The 23,854-nt window shown below is 41.0% G+C and overlaps 1 protein-coding gene across 2 annotated transcripts in view; it reads left to right on the top strand.

The window, feature by feature from the left end:
• The window catches only part of EPG5 (ectopic P-granules 5 autophagy tethering factor), a gene marked incomplete at both ends in the record, with an annotated part of 121,738 nt that overhangs the window by 34,146 nt on the left and 63,738 nt on the right, over nucleotides 1-23,854 (top strand). For both annotated transcript variants that reach the window (XM_079717931.1, XM_079717930.1), the window contains 10 exons: nucleotides 728-868; nucleotides 5,945-6,109; nucleotides 8,174-8,293; nucleotides 8,962-9,221; nucleotides 12,252-12,392; nucleotides 19,717-19,861; nucleotides 20,091-20,288; nucleotides 20,912-21,022; nucleotides 22,209-22,331; nucleotides 23,320-23,486. In XM_079717931.1, the coding sequence (XP_079574057.1) occupies nucleotides 728-868; nucleotides 5,945-6,109; nucleotides 8,174-8,293; nucleotides 8,962-9,221; nucleotides 12,252-12,392; nucleotides 19,717-19,861; nucleotides 20,091-20,288; nucleotides 20,912-21,022; nucleotides 22,209-22,331; nucleotides 23,320-23,486 (1,571 nt within the window). The remainder of the gene's footprint in view (nucleotides 1-727; nucleotides 869-5,944; nucleotides 6,110-8,173; nucleotides 8,294-8,961; nucleotides 9,222-12,251; nucleotides 12,393-19,716; nucleotides 19,862-20,090; nucleotides 20,289-20,911; nucleotides 21,023-22,208; nucleotides 22,332-23,319; nucleotides 23,487-23,854) is intronic.

Raw genomic sequence — 23,854 nt, 5'->3', positions numbered from 1 at the left:
CCATTGCTAAAGTAATATTTATGCTCTTGAATGATATTTCAAGTGTTTTGACCAGTCCTCACAGTAAAAACTACATTCTGATCCTCTATGTGTGTGTGTACACACATATGTGAAATTGAAGCAATATTTAATCTTACTGTGATGCACTCTCATATTTTTCTGTTCTATTTTATTCTACTCTCTTATTTTTCTGTTACCTTCCATTGTATTAAAAAAAACCAAAAACTGCTGGCCATTGGCATGATTGGATTGTAACCTGTAGTTTCGAACCCATTGTTTAAGAAGAGTTGGTAAACATTGATATTTTAGAAGCTCTTGTAATTGAGGATCTCTTTTTTTTTTTTTTTTTTGGAGAGAATAGATATTTCCATGAAATGCATTCTGATTTTCATCATGTTATTGGTTTCCTCAAATTTAGAAAAGTTTTAATATAGAGGGATTACTTAATTGCTCTGAGGACTCTGGGAGCGCTTTCTGAATCCAGCACTTAAAGTCATTGTTAAACAGTTGCTTTTCCCCTCCATGCCCTCTTCCCCCACCTTCCAGACAGTCTGCTCTCTGCAGTTGTGCTCTCTGAAGTTTTGACATCTTTTTGTACATGGTGTGAGCCAAGGCTTCATCTGAGCTTCTTTCTACTTTACTTGAAAACCTCCTAAATAAAGTATGGAAAGGTTTTTTACTGATAAATTGGTATTAAAAATGCCATCTTCACCCCTTCCCACTTTAGGTATCTTATGTCACCCTGTCCACCAGAGAAACTTTTTCGAAGGTTGGTCGAGAGCTTTTAGGGGCCATCACAGCTGTTCACCCTGAGATAATTTCTGTCCTTCTGGATAGAGTTCAAGACACCATTGACCAGGTTGGAATGGTAAGAACACTGATTTTGTTTGTTTTGTTTCCATTTTTGTTTGTTTGTTTGTTTGTTCATTTAAACCCTGGAGTATTGGAGCAGTGGGAAAAATAGTAAGGTCGTTGGGATGACTGAGTCACACGGGCACAACAGGGTGAAGAAAACATTTATTGTGTCTCAGGTTCACTGTGCCTGCTTGGGGTTGGCCGCTGCTTATAAAAAACTGTGGGTTGTTTCTCTTAATCTCCTCAAAGTGACTTTCCCACCTCCTTCAGTAACAGGTTTTACTTTAATTATAGCTTATAGTTAATTCATAGTTTTTATTTCATAATTTTGTTTTGCCTTCATAATTCTTATGTTTTTTTCTTGGAAGAAACAACTCTGATTGAGAAAGAAGGCTTGCTTTAAATCAATCAAAAACAAAATTAGAAGTAATTTAAGCTGAGCTGGATGTATATCGTTTAGTTCTGTCATTTGTCACAATCCCTTTTGTAATCTTTGTATAGTTTTTAAAAACAGCTTTACTGTGATATAATTCACATACCATACAATTCATCTCTTTAAAGTGTACAAGTCAGTGGTTTTTAGTATATTCACACATATGTGTAACTGTCACCACAGTTATTTTTAGAACATTTTCATCACCTCAGAAAGAAACCACATACCATTTAGCTGTCAGACTTCCATCCCTTCCAGCCCTGAGCAACCACAGTCTACTTTGTCTCTATAGATTTACCTATTCTGGACATTTTACGTAAATGGAATCACAAAATATGTGGTCATTTGTGACTGGCTTCTTTCACTTAGCATAATGTTTTCCAGGTTCATCCATGGCCAAATAGTACTGTATGAGTGTATCATTTTAAAAAACATACACTTACTGAAGATTTTCTTCATCATCTATAATGCTGTAATGAATGAATTTTTCTAATGGCAGGTGGTCATGTGTCATAACTTCAGGAGGAATGTTTAAAGTTATAGTGTCTTTCTCTGGGCTTATGTTTGCACAGGGCCTTTCCATCTTACAGTCACTGCATCATCCCTGTAGGATAGATGACTGATAACTACTAATACTTCATCACATTCATGAGTGAGCAGATTCAGTGACAGATTGGTTTATGAGACATATTTTTTTCTAAATGAAGAATACATGATATATAATGCTTTACTTGGCAAAGTATATATATATATATATTTACATTAAATGAAATTTAATTGTGGTAAATTATACACAACGTGAAACACACGGTATTAACCATTTTTCAGTTAAGTGGCATTAAGTACGCTCATATTGTTTTGTTACCTACTATCACCACCATCCATCCACAGAACTCTTTCATCTTGTAAAACTGAAACTCTGTACCCATTAAAAACTAACTCCGCATTCCCTCCCAGCTCCTGGCAGCCAGTACTCTACTTTCTGTCTCTTTGAGTTTGACTACTCTAGGTACCTCATAGAAGTGGAATCATACAGTATTTGTTCCTTTCTGTATGGCTTATTTCACTTAGTATTATGACCTCAAGGTTCATGCATGTTATAACATGTGTCAGAATTTCTTCCCTTTTAAAGCCTGAATAATATTCTGTTGTATGTATATACCACATTTTGTTTATCCATTCATCTGCTGATGGAACTTGGGTTGCTTCTATCTTTTGGCTATTTGAATTATGCTGCAATGAACATGAGTGTACAAATGTCTCTTTGAGACTCTGCTTTAAATTCTTTTGGGTAGGTACTCAGAAGTAGAATTGGTGGTTCATATGTTAATTCTATTTTTAATTTTTTGAGGAAGCACCATACTGTTTTCCATAGCAGCAGTACATGGTACTTTTTCTATTTAAGTAAACATTGTATCCCACTGGGATACAATTATATTGAGATGAAGGGGTTTTCATTTGCAAACAGCAAGTTTTTGGTTGCTCCTTTTTTAGTGATCATCTAATGGAATGATTTCCAAAGAAGTCTGCAGTGGGTCATATGATTCTTTCAGTTTGATTGAGTTCATGACCTTTTTCTGACAAGTGTTTTTCTGGGTTTGGCTACACTTACATTTTTAATTAGGTCGTAATACTTTTAGTAATAAATTGTGCCCAGAAATATTCTTAACAGTGAGTGTACAAATTAGAACCATAATGTTTTTTAGAGCACATCTTTTAAAAGATGCGCCCACTCTCTGTTTAAATATATGGTTCCTTTGTGTTCTGTGAACTTGCTGACATTTTTGGAGGAACTTATTCAAGCCCCCTTGCCTTCAGATGAACATGATGGCTTTGAATATTTTTGCTGTGACCTTGGGCTAGTCTGAAATCAGCTCCTAGCTCCAGAGCCTGGGAATGAGCTGTGGCTGTGGACCTAAATTTTCATTGACACACCTGGGGTGTGTCTGAAGGTAACTTTTTCTGGAGGCCCAGCAGGAGAGGAACAGTCCTTTATGCTGTATGTAGATGTGTGGGTATTGCTCTGGGTTAGGAATAGTTGTTGATAAGGACCAAGCTTTTGGGGACATCTCAAAGTAAAGAACTCAGATAAGTTTTGATGACAACCTGCAAATGGATAACATATTTTCCTATTGGTCTTTTTTATAATTTGAAACATGGGTTCACTTCAGAGGACATTCTACTTTTGTTAGTGAAATTCATGCATCTTCCTAACATCCTCTTCAGGTAAAATTAGTGATCTGACTTTCAGTGAAAGCATAAATATATTTTAAAATATACTCTTTAAATTCTGTTTTGTTGGGAATTCTTATTAGGATTCTTTCTTTTTAATCATTTCTTTTTTTTGCCTTATTGAATGCACTAGGCTTTTCATTACAATATGGAATAGAGTTAGTAAAAGTGGACATCCTTGTCGTGTTCCTTATCGTAGTAGAAAGGGTTCCAAAGTTCACCATTAAGTATAATGCTAGCTGTAGGTTTTTCATTTATACTCTCTGGTAGGCTGAGAAATTTCTACTTCCAGTTTGCTGAATTTTTTTTTTCATGAATGGGTATTTACTTGTTTTTTCTTCATCCATTGAGGTGGTCATATGGCTTTTATCTTTTTTTCTGTTAACGTGGTGAATTACATTGACTGGTTTTCACATGTTGAATCATCATTGTTTCCTGAAATAAAAACCACCTGATCATGGTATATTATTCTTTTTATGTATTGTTAGGTTCAATTTGATAATATTTTTTCTTGAGTATTTTTGCATATATATTCATGACAAATATTGAGCTGTAATTTTATTTTCTTGTTATATCTTTGTTAGGTTTTGGATTTAGGGTCATGTTGGCCTTGTAACACGAGTTGGGAAGCATTTCCTCCTCCTCTGTTTTTTGAAAGAATTTTTTTAAGATTGCTATAATTCTTCCTTGAATGTTTGATAGAGTTTACCAGTGAAATCATCTGGGCCTAGGGTTTTCTTTGTGTTTTGATAACGAATTCAAAATTTTAAACAGATACAGATTTTTATTTTTTTCTGAGTCAGTTTTATTAAGTTATGTTTTTTTTTAAAAAACATCTTTATTGGAGTATAATTGCTTTACAATGGTGTGTTAGTTTCTGCTTTATAACGAAGTGAATCAGCTATACATATACATATATTTATGTTTTTAAAAGAATTTTTCCATTTCATCTAACTAGTTGAATTTACTGGCAAAGAGTTTTTGTAATGTTCCCTTTTTAATGTCCCTGAGATCTTTCTTGGTAGCTTCACTTTTATTCTTGATGTGTAGATATATGCTATACCATTATTTTGTGTAGCTGGGGATAGTTGGTTTTCTGGACAGATCTCATTGCTATACTCATTGTTCTAGTTCCATTATTTTGTTCATTTTGTCAGATGCTTACAGGCTAAAGAAGTATTTTTCTATTTGTTAGATTGCTAGTTTACCATTTTATTCAGCATATTCAAGACCTTTATTAACAAATCCTTGTGAAAATTTAGCTGACTGCACACACACACTACACATGCAAAGGAAAGAAAGGGTCTTTTTAAAATTCATTCGTTCTACTCGTCTTTCAAATTTTTTTTCCCGTTCTTTCAAATTTTGTTTTGCCTCCAACTTGGAGTAGTGCAGGAACCAGAAAAATGCTTGGTTTTATGTTCTGGAGCTGAATTGTCCAATACAGTAACCACCAGGCATATGTGACTATAGACCCTTGTAATGTGGCTCATCCAAATTATGATGTGCTGTAAGTGTAAAATACTCACTGGGTTTCCAAGACTTAGTATGAACAAAAGAATAACGTATCTCGGTAATCTTTTGTGATGACTACATGTTGGAATACTATTTTGGACATACTGGATTGAATGATATATATTGTTAAAATTAATTTTACCTGTTTCTTTTGACTTTTAAAAATGGCTATTAGAAAAATAAAAATTACATGTGTGGCTTGCATTAGATTTCCATTGGACAGCACTATTCTAGACATTATTTATGAACTGCTCTTCTGATTAGTCTTACTTAAACCAAACTGTATTAAGTGAACCCAGATTTATCTTAATTTGCACATGGATATGTTATTTAAAAGTGGTGCTATGGACTTTTTGTACAGGATTTTAAAAAGCTTTTATTATATAATCTTTCAAATATATAAAAAGTAGAGAACAGTATAATGAATTGCTATGTACCTATCATCCAGTTTCAACAAATACCAACTCTTGGTTGATCTTCTTTCATCTTTACCCCCATGCACTCCTTGTATCTTCTTCCTAGAGTGCTTTGAAGCTAATAGAAATAATTTTTTAAATGACGTAGAAGAAATAATTATTTAAAGTGCTAAGTCTTTTTGTAAAATGAATGACTTTCCACTGATTTATCATGACTTTAAATTTGGATCTTACTATGGTGATTTTTTTTTAATGGAAGTGTACCAGTTTACATACGAAAGAAAGCTTGACCTTTACAAAGGATTGCAAAATGTGCTTTTGGTGTATCATTAAATATTCATTTGATTTGGTTGTTCATTTCACTGTCTAAAAAACAAAACCCCACTTCCTTTTGGAGAAAAATTTTGTAAGCACTTTAATAACATAGTATTGTAGTAATACAGGATTGTCCTTAAGTCTTGATTTTAATTATTATCATTCTCTTTTAAATAAGGTTTCTTTATACTTGTTTAAAGAACTACCTTTGTATCTTTGGCGACCTTCTGCCTCCGAGATAGCTGTGATTCGGGATTGGTTACTGAATTATAACCTGACAACGGTGAAGAATAAATTGGCCTGTGTTATTCTAGAAGGACTAAATTGGGGATTTGGTGAGCAGGTATGTATTAAAACCGTTCCCTAGAGACTGGAGGGTCCACACACACATCAGTTTCAAAGAAACATTTTCTCAAAACATTAACATTTGAGTATCATTTGTGAGGTCTGCACATTCTTCTAGCTGCGTCAGAGTTTAGGATCTTCTCTAATTAGTTCTGTCTTGCAGAGTGGAGCATCCTCTAAGTGAAGATAAATTGCTCCACACTGAAAATTCTTCCCTTTTTCCTTGGATCATTTGTTTCTGTTGTTTTATTTCTGGATATTTACTGCAGTTCCTCCTAATTGCCACTCTTACCTCTGGTCCTTTTTCCTTGTACATTTTGTATTGTGTGTCATTGCCAGACTTGTCTTCCGAAACACTGTGCACTGGTTAAGAGCCTGAGCTCTGAGCCAGCCTGCCTGGGTTCTGATCCCAGCTCTGCCACCTCCTGGCTGTGTGACCCTGAGCAAGCTTCCTGAACTCTCTGGGCCTCAGTTGCTCATCTGTAAGCATTCACATTAACAGGCTTACCTCAGAGGGCTGTTGTAAGGTTTCAGCAAGCTAGGACATGTAAAACATTGAGGACAGTTCTAGGCACATGTTAAGGTCTTAGTGGTGGTAGTTTTTGTTCATAATAGTTTATTGTTATTAAGAGTTTGCTACCTATCATATGTCTCCAAAGATGCAATATCAAGGCATTTTGACTGTTAAGATCTTTCTGCCTTTTTACCCTAGGCCTTATTAGTTAGCTTCTTGATCAAAATATTTAAACATTTTAAAGGGAAAATGGAAGAGAACTCAGCCCTCTCTAACTATCTGCCAGCTTTTGTTCTGAGCGAGTCATCTAGCCCTCTCAGCCGTCTTGTGTGCTTGGCGTGAACATGACCCCTGTTGTATAGATGAGGAAACTGAAACCAGGGAGCTTTTCCTCCAGGGTGTCCCTGATCACCTGGTCTGCTCATGGGCTCATCTGGGTCTTTTCTCACTCAAGTGCTGGTGGGTGAGAGCTGCAGGGGGCTCTTCTCCACGTTCGCCTTCTCTGACTTGTGAACAGAAGCCCCAGCCCCCCTCTTCCAGAGAGCTGCATGCACAGTCTCCTCGAGTGTCTCCTTGTTCATTTCAAGTAGCAACTCTTTTTTTTTCAAAATAAATTTATTTATTTTATTTATTTATTTTGGGCTGCCTTTGGTCTTCGTTGCTGCACACGGGCTTTCTCTAGTTGTGGCGAGTGGGGACTACTCTTCGTTGCTGTGTGCAGGCTTCTCATTGCAGTGGCTTCTCTTGTTGCGGAGCACGGGCTCTAGGTGTGCAGGCTTCAGTAGTTGTGGCACACGGGCTCAGTAGTTGTGGCACGCGGGCTCTAGAGCGCAGGCTCAGTAGTTGTGGCGCGTGGGCTTAGTTGCTCCGTGACTTGTGGGATCTTCCCAGACCAGGGCTCGAACCCGTGTCCCCTGTGTTGGCAGGCGTATTCTTAACCACTGTACCACCAGGGAAGCCCTCTCCTTGTTCTTTTGTTAGTGTACGGAAAGTGCTCTTCTCTGGGAGGCTTAGGGAATGTATTTCTTCAGGCTGTAAAGGAAGATTGGGTGGGAAATTTGGCAGGCAACTTCAAGCTCCTGAAGGAGTATTTGTAGGAATACTGTGCTGTTGAGTATTTTTTATATTTTCACTGATGACAGAACAAGAAAAGGGAATGTAGACTTAAATTATTAAGTATCTTTCTGTTTAGTTAATAATAATTCAACATCTTCCTGGTTCTTAACAATGTCCTTAAACTTGTAACCCAAAGTATTTATGGAGATTTTAGGGTGGGGGTTGGGGGTTGAATTCAAAGATACCTTTTATGACTGGGATTGGGGACGACTCGGGCTCACACCTAGCTGGTGCAGTGTAGTGGTTCTTTAAAGATTTCAATTATTTTTCCTATTGTCATTTTATAATTTCATTGTTAGGGGGTGTGAGCTTTGGAAAATTAAACTTCTGCATCCAAGGTTCTTTTTTACTATCCTGACTAATCTTTTAGTTCAAAGGTATAACCAAAAAAAATCAAGATGACATGTTTGTGATGATTTTTCTCTTTAAAAGGGGACTCTTCATCTGGATCAAGCAGTCCATGCTGAAGTAGCTTTAATGATTCTTGAGGCGTACCAGAAGTACCTTGCACAGAAGCCGTATGCTGGGTTTCTTTCTGAAAGTATGAAGCAGGTATTTCCTTCTTTTATGTATTGAGGACGTAAACCTTTATTATAAATGACCTGGGTGGATAAAGTTACAATATTTACCCTTAGGTTTCCTAAGAACATTTCTGGCAATTTAAGATATTGAAATTGAGTTCTATGGTTGGAGAAAGATTTTTCTTTAAGAAGTAGGCGCCATATGACCATTTTAGTATTATGGAATTTGAGTTGAGCTATAGCAGTGTGCTGGTGCTGGCTCATACCGGCTTGGAGAACTGATTGTTACATTTTTAGGAACTTTGCAGGTCTGGTTGTTAACCTGCTGGTGGCTTGAAGTTGACCATGGTGGGAGTTTTTATGCTACCAAAGTGGGGAAACCCTTATAAATCAGCCCCCATGCTCCAACTGGTTGTTAAATTTTTTTACCAGCACACGATTTGTTGCATACCAACTTTCATATTATTACTCTTGCTTGAGCTGGCCCAGATCAGGTTCACAGAGTGACTAGCAAATAATCAGAAGTGGTCAGTTGTGAGTGAGAAACTGCTTTAATTTAGCACTGTAAACACTGAGTACCAGTAAGCATTATGTCCTTTCTTTTGATGGCATTGTTGATCACAAAAAGAGATGGGTGGGTGAGCTTACTGATTTAATGTGTATGTGACTAATGTGGTTTAAAATAAATAATTGTTTTAGGTTTCATATTTGGCCAGTATTGTTCGATATGGAGAGACACCTGAGACCTCATTTAACCAATGGGCGTGGAACTTGATCTTGAGGTTAAAACTGCACAAAAATGATTATGGAATACAACAGAATTGCGCAGCCGTTCCGTTCTCCAGCACTGTGCCTGAAGTGACAGAGTCACCCACGTTTCATCCTCTCTTGAAGGCTGTTAAGGCAGGCATGCCCATTGGCTGTTATCTGGCCTTAGCTATGACGGCCGTGGGCCACAGGTACAGTGTTTGTGTTGAACTTCTAGGGTTGCTGAACCTTGTAGTCAGTGATTCTGGAATCTCATCTTTCACATCCCAAGGTCTGAGGCCTCCATCAAATCTATCTAGGGGTAATCAGGGCCAAATAATAAGCCTCGATTAATAGCTCATCATGGGGAAGTGCTGCCTAAATTCATATAACATGGATTTGCAACAGAAAATCACCTTGTTGCATTATCAAGAGAGTTATACCTATCATCCAGCGTGGAATTTTTATGTCAACAGTAGACAGGGTCTCTTCCTCAGAATAGTGATCAAATAAAAATAATTGGTCACCTGTACTGAATTTTGTTTAAAGTGATGGCAGCCCAACCCAGCCTTCCCAGGTATAAAGGAAGCTAACCCTAAACCTACCCAAGGGGATGAAATGCCTTATCAGGTCACGTGCCTCTCTTGTATGAGCCCATAGCTGTGTCTGTTTCTTCCACTGTAGCATTTATCACACTATAATGTAGTTGTCTGTTTAATTTTATCAGAGACATTCTATGAGGTTAGGACTCAGGAACCATATTTGTCTTGTGGTATTTTATCCCTAGTGATGAAGACTGAATCTGGTGCAGTAAGTAACTGAATGCATGAATTCTCAGTTGGTTAAAAATCCTTTTCATTAAGGATCATTTTCCTACAATGTATTAATTTTATTTAGCCTATCCAGTTTCCTAAAACATCTTTGGCCGATACCTTCTCATTCTTGTGTTTTAGATTCACTGTAACACCTTTTTAGCAACCTGATTTCAACATCTTCTTCCACATTCAGTATGTTTTCAGTGGGATGCCAGTTGTCCTGTGAGCTATTAGTGTTCAGCCTGTGCTGTGAAGTGGGAGAGGTATGGAATTGTTAGATAGCCGTCCTCAGGTTGTTGACAGCTTAGTGGACACGGGAGACATAAAACAATTGGCAGCACTGAAGAATATAATCATGGGCTGGATGATATGAATAGAGCTCTGGTTCTTAATCCTGACCACCATTTAGAATCACTTTTGCAGTGATTCTAAAAATACCAATACAGGGAAGAGAGTGAGAATCCTGATCTAACTGATCTAGGGGGCCAGTTCTCCAGGTGATTCTAATGTACAGCCTAGATTGAGAACCTCTCAAGAGTATGGGCAGAAAAAATTTAAAGTAAGGAGAGATCACTAGAGCAGGATACCCTCATGGAGGAGCTAACCTTTGGAGAGGAGTCTTATTTTTTTTTTGCTGTACACGGGCCTCTCACTGTTGTGGCCTCTCCTTTGTGGAGCACAGGCTCCGGACACGCAGGCTCAGCAGCCGTGGCTCACGGGCCCAGCTGCTCTGCGGCATGTGGGATCCTCCCGGACCGGGGCACGAACCCGTGTCCCCTGCATCGGCAGGCGGACTCTCAACCACTGCGCCACCAAGGAAGCCCTGGAAGGCACGCTTTACATCATTTCTAGTAGCTCTAGTGTCATTCACAGTTTCCTGTACCTCAGGTTCCTCATCTATGAAATGGGAATAATAATAGTATTAGACTTACTTTATGAGGCTTAAGTGAGTTATAAGACGTTTAACATGCTAGAACAGTGTCTGGTATGTGGATTCTTTGAGTGTAGTACTCTGAACTTAATCGTTTCATGATTTCTCTATATTTATTCTGGAACTGTATGTAGCTCTTTATTCACTAATACTGCTGTGAGTCCTCTCTAAAATAAATACTGGTTTAGTGCTGATTCCTGAATCCTGAGTGGGTGTGAGGGTGAGAGTGTTTCTTTTTGGGGCTGAACTCCACTGTGGTCATCTGGGATGATTCTAGAACTAACTTAAAACAATCTTATGAATGGGCTTATGATTGGGGGCAGAGTGTGAAGGACATAAGTTGTACATGAATATAAAGTCATAGATAATACAGAGAACAATAGTCAAAAAAAGTCACCCAGAATCTTTCTCGTTGTAATAAAACATTGCTTATTTTTCTGTTTATTTTTATTCAATATGTTTTCCTTGGATCTTTTTTAGAGCTGTACTATATGCATAATTTTATATATCCTTTGTTTTTTACTTCTAATATTGTAAATGTTTCCCTTAGGGCGTAATCTTTGCATTATTACTTTTATTTTTTGAAAAGATTTTTCCCCCCAGAATTAAAGCAGTGTAACCAAACTATAGAATTAGGAAAATGGAGAAAAAAACCACTCTTTTTTACCACTCCAACACAATGAGCATTTTAATGTGATATTATCCCTGTTTTTTCCCTGTCTGTACAGTATAACTCTTCTTTACTAGTAGTTATAATTAGAAGTATAAAGTTTTATTTTTTCCTAGTACCATTTTAGCAGAAATATTTTTCCATATTGCCCTTAGCCATCATATGCATACTTTTAAGGTGATTCCGTAATATCCCCATTGAATGGACTTTTCCAGAATTTACATTAAGTCATTTATGCCTCTGAGTTTACAATTATGAATAATTCTGAAAAGTACATTTTTACATGGATCATCTGTCATATTTTCTTCCATATTTGAGATTATTTCTTAAGGATAGATTCTCTGAAGAGTGAAAAAAATAAGTAAATTTCTAGGCCACATTGATTTCAGAAAAATTCTGCCAGATTATACAGACAGATTGAGCTCACTTTTGAATCTTTGCTATAATACCTTGTGGGACTACGTAGACAATGAGAGCCCCGTGACTCTTAGAAGAAGCACCATTTGAGAAGCAAAGTGACCAGGGCTCTGGACTAGAAATTTGCAAACCTGGGTCCTCAATTTGACCCTATACCAGGAAACTGTGTGAATTGGGCCATGATACTTCACCTGTCTTTCATATAAAATGATAATAATAGATGAACTTTTAAGTTCCTTTGTACTTCTAGAGTTCTGACTCTAGCATTTCTGTGTGAAGTTTGGGTATGCATAAATGTGTTGGAGACCTGAGATAATCTGGGTAGTGTGTAGGATGATGGTGCATTGGAAGAACATCAGTTTATGACCTGGCTACCTCGTATGCTCATTGCCTTTTTCTTTTTCCATAGCATTGAGAAGTTCTGTGCAGAAGGCATCCCACTCTTGGGAATTCTGGTCCAGTCGAGGCATTTGAAAACAGTGGTCCATGTCCTGGATAAGATTCTGCCTTTATTCTACCCTTGCCAGTATTATCTTCTAAAGAATGAGCAGTAAGTGGAGAGCGGCCCAGCGAGTACAAAATGACTGTGTTCTCTGGTTTCTCAAGTATAATATAGGGAATGATATTTCAATAGTGTATTTTTTTTTTTTTTTTTTTTTTTTTTGCGGTATGCGGGCCTCTCACTGTTATGGCCTCTCCCGCTGCAGAGCACAGGCTCCGGACGCGCAGGCCCAGCGGCCATGGCTCACGGGCCCAGCCGCTCCGCGGCACGTGGGATCCTCCCAGACCGGGGCACGAACCCGCGTCCCCTGCATCGGCAGGCGGACTCTCAACCACTGCGCCACCAGGGAAGCCCTCAATAGTGTATTTTTTATGAGGCAGAAAACTTCCTGCCTATTTTAGAATGCAGAGTGATGAACAGTGACTCTAATAATGATTCTAGTTTTATTGTCATGAAAGATACTTCCCTTTGTTGTTTAATTTTGGATTGCTTATAGCTTTTTAGTATTGAGAAGGGTGGTGGTTTCCATGAAACTGGGAATAGTGCTTCTGACCTTGAGCAGCAAATGGCTTTGCTGTTGTAGCAGTAGCGAAACACGTTGCTTTTAGTTGCAGTGTGCATGGGGCAGTATTATAAACAGAGAAGATACACAGGGAGGTGCTCAGCACATGAGACACTGATAATCTTGTGGAGAAAATAAGACTTCTGAGGTAATCACAAAGTTATGAAGCAAAATATTGGCAAGGCCATGCTAGGGTGTATAGATTGCATTTGCATTACAGTTGACCCTTGAACCACACGGGTTTGAACTGTGCAGGTCCACTTATACGAGGATATATTTTAATAAATACACCGGAAATTTTTTTTGGAGATTTGTGACAATTTGAAAAAAACTCACAGATGAACTAATGTAGCCTATAAATATTGAAAAAAATTAAGAAAAAAGTATGTCATGAATGTATAAAATAAATGTAGATACTAGTCTATTCTATCATCTACTACCATAAAGTGTACACAAATCTATTATAAAAAGTTAAAATTTATCAAAACTTTCACACACAAACACAGACCATACATGATGCCATTCATGGTTGAGAGAAATATAAACAGACGTAAAGGTGCAGTATTAAATTACAACTGCATACTGTACTACTGTAATAATTTTGTAGCCACCTCCTGTTGCTATGAAGGTGAGCTCAAGTGTTGAGTATCCGCCTAACACGCTTTGTGACGCTAATCTTCTCCGACTGAGCAGTTTGTTTCTCCAGTAAATTGTGCATCACAGTAAAAAGTGACCTCTTGCGGTTCTCGCCTCATTTTCATTGTGTTTAGTGCCTTAAATAACACCATGGGACCCATATGAAGTGCCTCTAATGATTCTGGAAGTGCTCCCAAGAAGCAGAGAAAAGTCATGACATTACAAGAACAAGTTGAATTGCATGATATGTACCATAGATTGAAGTTTGCAGCTGCACTTCCTGTCATTTCAAGATAAATGAATCCAGAGTAGGAAGCATTGTAAAAAAAAGAAAAGGAAATTCATGAAGCTGTCACTGCAGCTACACCAGCAGGCTCTGAAATGTTGTACTTTTTGTGAAATACCTTTTTTATCTCATATTGAAAACGTAGCTTTTGTGTGAGTGCAGCATGGCTATAAGAAAGGCATACCTATAGACCCTAATATGATTAGAGAAAAATCAAAGTCATTATATGATAAAGCAAAAGGAAGGTGAAAGATCTAAAGCTGAGGAATTCAATGCCAGCACAGGATGGTTTGATAATTTTAGAAAGAAATTTGGCTTAAAAAATGTCAAGATAACAGGAGAAGCAGCTTCTGTCGACCAAGAGGCAGCAGACGAGTTCCCAGATGCCATTACAAAAATCATCGAGGAGAAAGGATATCTGCCGGAACAGGTTTTTTTTTTGCGGTACGTGCGGGCCTCTCACTGCTGTGGCCCCCCACCCCCACCCCGCCGCAGAGGACAGGCTCCGGACGCGCAGGCCCAGCGGCCATGGCCCATGGGCCCAGCTGCTCTGTGGCATGCAGGATCCTCCCAGACTGGGGCACGAACCCGCGTCCCCCGCATCGGCAGGCAGACCCCCAACCACTGCGCCACCAGGGAAGCCCCGGAACAGGTTTTTAACGCAGATGAAAGTGCCCTATTCTGGGGGAAAAAAAAATGCCACAAAGGACATGTATTAGCAAGGAAGAGAAGCAAGCACCAGGATTGAAGGCAGGAGGGGATAGGCTAACTATACTGTTTAGTGTAAATGTAGTCGGGTTTACGATTAGGACTGCCCTTATCTGTAAAGCTGTTAACCCCCCAGCCTTGAAGGGAAAAGATAAACACTAGCTGCCAGTCTCTTGGTTGTACAAGGCCTGGACAGCGAGAACCCTTTTTTTTTTTTATTGTTTCCATCAATGGTTTGTCCTTGAAGTCAAGAAGTGCCTTGCCAGTACAGGACTGCCTTTTAAAGTTCTTTTGGAATCGGACAGTACCCCTGGCCACACAGACCCCACGAGTTCAACACTGCAGGTGTCATAGCAGTCCCTTTGCCCCCACAGACAACGTCTCTAATTCAGTTTCTAGGTCAGGGGGTCATAAGGACCTTTAAGGCTCATTGTACATGGTACTCTATGGAAAGGATTGTCAACACTATGGAATAGAACCCTGATAGAACATCCTGAAAGTCTGGAAGGAATATACCATTGAAGATGCCATTGTTGTTATAGAGAACCATGAAAGCCATCAAGCCCACAACAAATTCCTGCTGGGGAAAACTGTGTCCAGATGTGCATGAGTTCATGATTTATGACAAAGCCAATCAAGGAAATCATGAAAGGGATGGTAGATATGGCCAAGAAGTTGGGGCTGGGAGTTGGGGAAGGGTTTCAAGATTTGGATCTTAGAGAAATTCAAGAACTAATAGTCACCACACCAGAGGAGTTAACAGAAGATGACTTGATTGACGGGAGTGCTTCTGAACCGGTGCCAGATGATGAGGAAAAAGACGTAGAAGAAGCAGTGCCAGAAAACATTAACATTAGAGACAGTCTGCCAGAAGGCTCTGATTATTCAAGACTGATTTTGATTTCTTTTATGACATGGACCCTTCTATGATACGAGCACTGAAACTAAAGCAAACGGGGGAAGAATTGATACTGTATAGAAACATTTTTGGAGAAATGAAAAAGCAAAGAAGTCAGCAATTTCGATGTACTTCTATAAAGTTACACTAGGTGTGCATCCCTCTCCTTCCCTTCCACCTCTTCCGGCCCTGCCACCCTGAGACAGCGAGACCAACCTCTCCTCTTCCCCCTCAGCCTACTCAGCGTGACGCTAATGAGGATGAAGACCTTTATGATGATCCACTTCCACTTAATGCATAATAAATGATCATCATGCTGTACAGTTGATAAACTTACCTGTTGTGTATATGTGTGTCTTTGTGTGAAAATCTGACAATCGTATGGCAAGGACTGTATGAGATGCTTTTGTGTCATCATCATCATCATCACCTAAGTATTCATCATGTAGCACATGCTGTGCCAGACTGGTATTGAAGTGGATAGCCTATCCTTACATAGGCATAAGGTGAGAGATATTTAATATAAAATTAATACTGTGTTTTCCTTACTGTTTTATAACTTTGCTTTCAAAGAATTATACTACTGCACAGTATGCCTCTCTCATAATCGAGAAACTATATCAGGCTGTCATCACAGATAAGTGGTTTTTAAAAAAATGTCACAGTGTTTCTAATACTGTATTATGAATATGACTATCATACTCTATGCCACAAAATTTTTATAACGATTCATTCATTAGTATATAGGCTAGATGATTGTGAAGCAATCGTATTGATTATACTAGGCTACCATAAAGCAATCATATTGCTGCTTCTTCATTATCAATGCAGGACTTGTTCTACCTGTAAATAGATAAGTAAATAGATATGAATTTCTTTTTCACATTGTCTTTTCATTTTTGATGTGTAGTGTTAGCATGTATAGCATCTACATGTTTTATAACATATAAGACAATATTGATGTAGGTACTGACAGGTGATTCGTCTTGTAAACAGATGATGTAAACTTACAGTATCAATAGATACAGTACGATACTGTAAATGTATTTTCCTTATGATTTTCGTAATATTTTCTTTTCTCTAGCTCACTTTATGGTAAGAATATAGTATATCATACATATAACATACGAAATATGTGTTAATCGACAGTTTATATTATTGGTAAAGCTTCTGGTCAACAGCAGGCTATTAGTAAAGTTTTGGGGGGAGTCAAAAGTTATACATGAATTTTCAACTACATGGGGGGTCAGTACCACTAACCCTGTGGGTTCAAGGGTCAACTGTATATGGTAAAAGTATATGGAATTAGGGTAAAAGAAATAGCTGCTGGGGGAGGCAAGGAATTAAGGATGGATACGAATCAAGATTCTTAATTACACATGATGAAAATTCATTGCACACTTGTTTTACCAGGAAGGGACTGTATTGGCTCATGTGATTGGGGAAAAAGGCTCCTGATAACAACAGGTCATTCTAAAGTGGTGGTCCTCAACTAGAGGGGTTTTGACCCTCAGGGGACATTTGGTAATGTCTAGAGATCATTTTGGTTGTCACAACCTGGTGGGGTGGGGCAGGTAGGGCAGGTGGTTGGGAGAGGGGGTTGTAAGGGGATTGAGGGGGGCTGCTGCTTAAATCTCATGCACAGAGGTCAGGGATAGTACTGAACATCCCACAGTGCGCAGGAGAGCCTCTCCCAGGAATCAGCTGTCCCAGCATGGCAGTAGTTGCAAAGCTGAGAGGCCCTGGGTTAGTGTTTCCCTTTCTGTTTATCTACCCTCCCAGGTCCCTTGGCCCTGCTTCTCTCTCTTTCAAGCCTTCTCTTGCAGTTGTACTTTTTCCAGGGGAATGAAAGTACATGCTACAGAGAGAACCAGGCATCATGCTAGTTTCCCATGGGAAAGGCAAATGTTTTTCTTTATCCTTGTTCCTTATAATGATTCCGATTGGTGTGACTTACTCATGTGCTCTCCCTGAGCCTGTCACCTTGACCAGTGGGATTGACCAGTCCTGAGAGGAGGGTGTATAGGGATTCTGTATTGAGAGACCCTCTCTTCCACAACTCTGTAGCGTGGAGGAAGGACAGTTCCCCTAATGAGAGGATGTGTTAGCAGAAGGGAGACAGAGGATGCTCAGTGAACAGAAGCAAGAGATGACCCACAAATATGACTTTGTGGGTTTCTTCTTTTTTTTTAATGAATTTATTTATTTGGCTGTGTTGGGTCTTCGTTGCTGCGTGTGGGCTTTCTCTAGTTGTGGCGAGCGGGGGCAACTCTTTGTTGCAGTGTGTGGGCTTCTCATTGTGGTGGCTTCTCATTGCGGTGCACAGGCTCTAGACACATGGGCTTCAGTGGATGTGGCTTGTGGGCTTCAGTAGTTATGGCTCATGGGCTTAGTTGCTCCACGGCATGTGGGATCTTCTGGCCCAGGGCTTGAACCCGTGTCCCCTGCATTGGTAGGTGGATTTTTAGCCACTGCACCACCAGCGAAGTCCCAAGAGGTGTGTTTCTAATTGAGCTTCGGAGTGCAGGTAGGTGTTGGGCCAGTGGAGGGGACATGGCAAGACAGGGCTTTTTCAGTATCTGTAGGGGGTGAGAGGAGGCTCTGGAGAGGACCAGGCTGGGGAGGAGCTGAGTGAAGGCACAGAGGTGGGAAGAAAAATACCTGTCCAGGGAGCTGGGAGGAGGTCATCGGGCTGGAGCCTTTTGAAGAGCGAGGAAGGGGGAGGTGAGGCCTGATGTGGAGGAGGCCTGTATGTCAGGGGACAGGTAGCACGTCCAAAGGCATGAGGGGGACATTGCGGTTTTCCCATTGTGTGTCATTTCAAACAGTGTGTCGCAGACTTGCCTGGGGATGAGAATCACGGGAGGGAGCCTATTAAATATGGGTTCCCAGCTCCTCCCCTGGAGAGTCTGCTTCAGTAGGAATGGGTTAGGGCCTAGGGACCTTTTTTGGAAAAATTAGCACTCTAGGCCTGAGCAAGTCTGGGACCACTTGTGTTCTGGTTGGCACATGGCTTTCAGGGTGGTCAGGCTTGAGTTGTGTCCTCACTCCATCGCTCTCCTAGTGTGAACACAGGTGAGTTCCTTCACTTTTCAGAGCCTCTGTTTCTGTATTTGTATGATGAGATAATGCCATTTCTCATACAGGATGAGCGTAAGGCTTAAGTGATACACAGGCAATTTGATGCCTGCCTGGAACAGTTTTAATAAATTGTCTTTAGATTTTTGCGATTTTGAGAGATTTTAAAATTAGATTGAATGGCCTGTTCCCATCCCCCCAACCCCTGCCCCGGAGTTGTTACATTTTGAGTAAAGGTAAATCTTTCTAGGCTCCATTTCAGATGTTTCCTCCTCTGTATCTCTCCCTTTGCCCCCTAATGCCTGCGCTAGCTCTGTCCTCTGAACTCTTACAGGGCTTCACTGCGCCTCTCCTGTCATAGCTTTCCCTTTCTACTGGAGTGGAGTTTGGCGTGTGTTGTATCTCCTGTGAAATGGGAAGCACCCTCACTCAGCAGTAACCTCTGTGCTGCCACCGTCTGTACGATGGGGAGCCAGGCGGGTTGGGCATTGCCCTCAGACACATAGGAAGTGGTCACGTCCTCAGGCTGCAGTTACCAATTTTAAGTGCCACGAAGGAAAGCAATGGTGCTATGAGGGAGGTTAATGGGTTAGACGTATTTTAGGTGGCGGGGAGGGGTCAGGAAGTCTCTGAGGAAGGGACATTGCAGATGAGATGGGAAGGATGAGTAGGAATTTGCCAGGTTAGATGTGGGGAAGTGTTTCAGGCAGAAAACCCAGCAGAGGCAAAGGCCCTGAGAGAGGACGGAGCCTGGTGCACCCAGGGAACCGAGGGCACGTCCGTGACTTAAATGTGGTGGTATCCGTGCCCGCCCCCTGCCCCCCCCACAGTGTTCCATATGCCACTTTGTGTGGAGTTGACACCCCATGAAAGATTGCAGAGTGATTCTGTAGACATCTCTACTCTCGTTAGTGGGGGTTGCGAGGGGATAGATCAGCGCTTTGGGTGTTTTCCCTCTAATGCTCTTTAACTTGCATGGGTTTATGTGTCAGGTCTGTTCACTACATGGGTAGATTTAACCCACGTCAAACTGGAAAACTTTATTCTTCTGAAATTCCTGAAGATTTATCAGAATGCCTAAATAGAGCTTTGGTTTAAAAATGGGACACGTCAGTATTTTTTGTTTCTCATAAGTAATTAGCCACTGGAAATTCTGTTGACTTCCGATTGGAAGGTAAAGTGCGTTGTCCTATGTGCTCGGCAGGTTTCTGTCACACCTCCTCCTCTTCCTACACTTGGACATCGGTGTCCCTCAGGGTGTCACGCAGCAGGTCACCCACAAGGTGGCACAGCACCTGACAGGAGCCAGCTATGGGGACAACGTGAAGCTTCTCAACAGCATGATCCAGGTCAGGACCCGGTCAGCCCCTAAGTACACCCTTGCCCACCTTCCTAATCAAACACCCCTGTGCTAACATGTCTATGTGTTGGTCGTTTCAAAGCACTTGGCACAGTGCTTTTGACCAAGAAGGTCAACAGATCTGGGTTTTGTAGTGGAGGTAGGTATTATTTTATTAGTGTTTTAAAAATGGGAGGCTGGTTATTACCTTTCACGTCACCTGAGCCCTTTCTCCGCAGGCCCACATCTCTGTAAGCACTCAGCTCAATGAAGTGGGCCCGGTTGCTGTATTGGAGTTCTGGGTTCAGGCTCTTATAAGCCAACATCTTTGGTACCGAGAACAACCCATCCTCTTCCTCATGGAACATTTGTGTAAAACAGCTTTTCAGCTGATGCAGGAAGACTGTGTGCAGAAATTGCTCTACCAGCAACATAAGGTAAACCTGTTAGAGAATTTATCTTTCAGTCATCAGCTAGATAGTAGTCTTCTAAGGAGGTTCCCCCACATGCACCCTTCTCAGTACTGCTCTGTGGCCACTGCCTTTTTATTTATTTATTAAAATTTTTTTTTTTTTTTTGCGGTACGCGGGCCTCTCACTGTTGTGGCCTCTCCCGTTGCGGAGCACAGGCTCCAGATGCGCAGGCTCAGCGGCCATGGCTCACGGGCCTAGCCGCTCCTTGCATGTGGGATTTTCCTGGACCGGGGCACGAACCCGTGTCCCCTGCATCAGCAGGCGGACTCTCAACCACTGCTCCACCAGGGAAGCCCGCCACTGCCTTTTTAAAGCTCTGCCTTAACAGTGTCTTATCCAGTAACCATAGTCTGCTAAGTGCATATCCTCATAAAGCCAAAGGAAGGACACCCCAGGAGGAGCGCTGCTCATTACATTTGGCTATAATGCGCAGCCTGGGATTGTAACTGCTGGTGGACTAATTATTGAAATCTGTGTCTTACCAGAATCTTCCATCGTAGTAAGGTAATTGCTGATATTCTTGAAAAGCTCATCGATTGTGTTTTTTAAAGCCTCCACTCTCTGCTCCACATGCTCCCCTGGTGTAGAATGCTTTGGGCTACCACTGTGACCGGAGTCTGCTCTCTTCTTTGGTGAGCTGGATCGTGGCAGGCAATGTCACTCCTTCCTTTGTGGAGGGCTTGGCGACATCCACTCAGGTAGGAAACCCACTGTGGACCATTTGCTATCTTTCTGAACTTTAATATTGTCATCATCCTTACCTACATTACTAATAGTCTAAAATAAGTAACATCTGTTAACACTTACTATGCATAAGAATACTTTTTCACTTAATCCTCACAGCAGCCCTCTGCTGAGGTGGTGCTGTTGCTAGTCCTGTCTCACAGGGGTGTTAACTGAGGTTTTATGGAGTCAAGTGGCTGGCTCAGGGTCAGACAGCTCATGATCAGACTCCAGCTGCCCGACTGCAGAGCCTGCGCAGCTTCAGGGCAGAGCGTTTAAGAGTGGACACTGGAGCCAGGCCACCCGGGGTTCAGCCTTGCTTCTGCAATTTGCTAGCGCTGTGCCTTGGGCAGCTGGCTAAACTCTTTGTCCTCAGTTTCCTCAACAGTCAAATGGGAATAATGATTGCACCTACATATAAAGCACTTAGAACAGTGTTCACTAGGTGTTGGCTGTTATAGTTATCATCATTATCATTCATTCGCAGCATTATTTTCATCGTTATCACCACCTCTCAAGACTTTGTGTGTCCCATTATGTCTCTGTTTTATCACTTAAATCAGTAGTAACATCCTTCAACTTCGTATCACACGCTTACCTCCTGCTCTTCCTCATACCTCTTGTGATCCAGCTGAAACACACTCCCTGCTGTTATCTGCATACATCTCCTAGCTGATTCTCTTACCAGGCGTGCCTTCCCCTCCAGTCTCTGCCTAGAGTCTTCTCTGGTATATTTACCTTCTCTGATCCCATCCTACCTCCTCTGGTTTCCCGTAGCACTTGATCCCTGATTCAGCACTCACACTTCTCACATTACATTTTGGTTACTTATGTTAGTCTTGTTTCCTCTGGTGAATGCAAACTTCTTAAGGGCAGAGCTCACGTCTGGCCCTCTTTCCTGTCCCTCGTGCATACGGAACCTGCCCACTAAAGTTGAACAAACAAACATCTTCTTTTACTAAAGTAGCCTTTCTAAAGTAATTTAACAGTTTTCAATGGCCTATTTCATGTAAATTTATATCTGTGATAGGAGTAGAAATAGGTATAAAAACTATGTGTTAATTTTAGGAACTGTAATGTGTATTTGTGGAATATGAGGATGTATTTTGTCTGCCTGAGTTAGTAGCTCATTCCCCTCATCTTTACCTGGTGTTATTGTAGGTCTGGTTTGCATGGACAGTCCTGAACATGGAATCCATCTTTGAAGAAGACTCCCAGCTCCGAAGAGTTGTTGAAGGGGAATTGGTTATAAACTCTGCATTTACCCCTGACCAAGCTCTGAAGGTGCAAATAGCAGTTCTGCATTTGAGTGGTAGAAGGTGGTTCACACTTTGATGCTGATGGGTTCACCTATAGCTTTTGGACTTCCGTGTTTTCTTTTGTTGTGAATGTTTAGAAAGCACAATAACCAAACTAATGCTTAACATGGTGTAGTTGAAGTGTATACCTCCTTCCCAAGGTTCTTTTAACACTGAGAGTCACAACCTAGTAATTTGAGGCTGTGTTCATTGCATGTATAAAGGGGATTGCCTTTGTTTTAAAGCATCAGAATCCCCTAGAGAGCTTGTTAAAAATGGGATTCCTGGACCCCAACCTCTGGGATTCTGAGTCTGGAGTGGGACCAGTAATTTATTTTGAAAAACTCCCTAGCTGATCCTTAGGCTAACTAAAGTGTGAGAAAGACTGGAATGAGGCTTTAGAATTAAAGACCTTCTATTTTCAGGTCCTATAGTGTAGACTTTGCTTTAGGATTTCAGAGACTGTCAAGGGATTTATCATTCTTGAACGTCCATTTAAAATCTAAATTTTCAGGACTTCCCTGGTGGTTCAGTGGTTAAGATTCTGCACTTCCAATGCAGGGGGCGCAGGTCTGACCCCTGGTCGGGGAACTGAGATCCCACATGTCATGCGGCGTGGCCAAAAAAAAAAAAAAAGTCTCTATTTTCAAGAGGTTGATAAAATTTACTTTGGCTTTTATATTATTCTTGCCCTATAGTGTTTTACATGCGAAGGAATGGAAAGGCATGGAAATGAGATTAGACTAGGTGATGCTTAAGACCAAGTCCAATTCTGGGGTGTGTGAAATTCTTGAAAAAAAGCTGCCCTACATGTTTTGCTACTAAGTGGGTTGGAGAAGTAAGGTTTATATAACTTTTCTTTTTTCTTATTGAATCGAAAACACCATGTTCAGCATTTCATTTGAATCACTTAGGAAGTGACTGTTTGCAATTGTGGTCATTACATGGTTGCTCAAAGCCCGCCTCTTTTGTAGAAAGCCCAGGCTCAGCTGAAACTCCCCATCGTCCCGTCCCTCCAGAGGCTGCTGATTTATCGTTGGGCCCACCAGGCTCTCGTCACGCCTTCTGACCATCCTCTTCTGCCACTCATTTGGCAGAAGTTCTTCCTCCTGTATCTTCACCGCCCAGGACCTCAATATGGGTATGGTACCCAGAGTAGTAGTAAGTTTCTGTGAATCAGTTCCCACCTTTGCATTGCTCTGCAGCTCTGTGTTCTCACACTGTGGCATGGGAGTTAGAGTCATTCTCTGGCTAGGAGCCTCCCTCCATTCCTGTTTCACGTCTATCAGCCTAGACCTTTTCTGAGTTCAGGGTATCTTGTGGCCGCTCTCTCTTTACCACCCCCCATACCCAGTTTGGTGAAGACAACACCCTGGGACCCTGCAAGGTTAAGCAGAGAGCTTCTGGAGCTGCAAAGGGAGAGACTGTCCCAAGCTGAGGCTGCTTGTGTGGCCATGGTGGAGCTTGTTCGAGGGGACTGGTGATGGGTAGTGCAGCTGTGGACAAAGG

Source organism: Hyperoodon ampullatus, assembly GCF_949752795.1.
Source record: "Hyperoodon ampullatus genome assembly, chromosome: 13".
Taxonomy (NCBI): Eukaryota; Metazoa; Chordata; class Mammalia; order Artiodactyla; family Ziphiidae; genus Hyperoodon; species Hyperoodon ampullatus.
The sequence above is the reverse complement of the archived record's forward strand: the minus strand, read 5'-3'. Positions and strand labels throughout refer to the sequence as shown.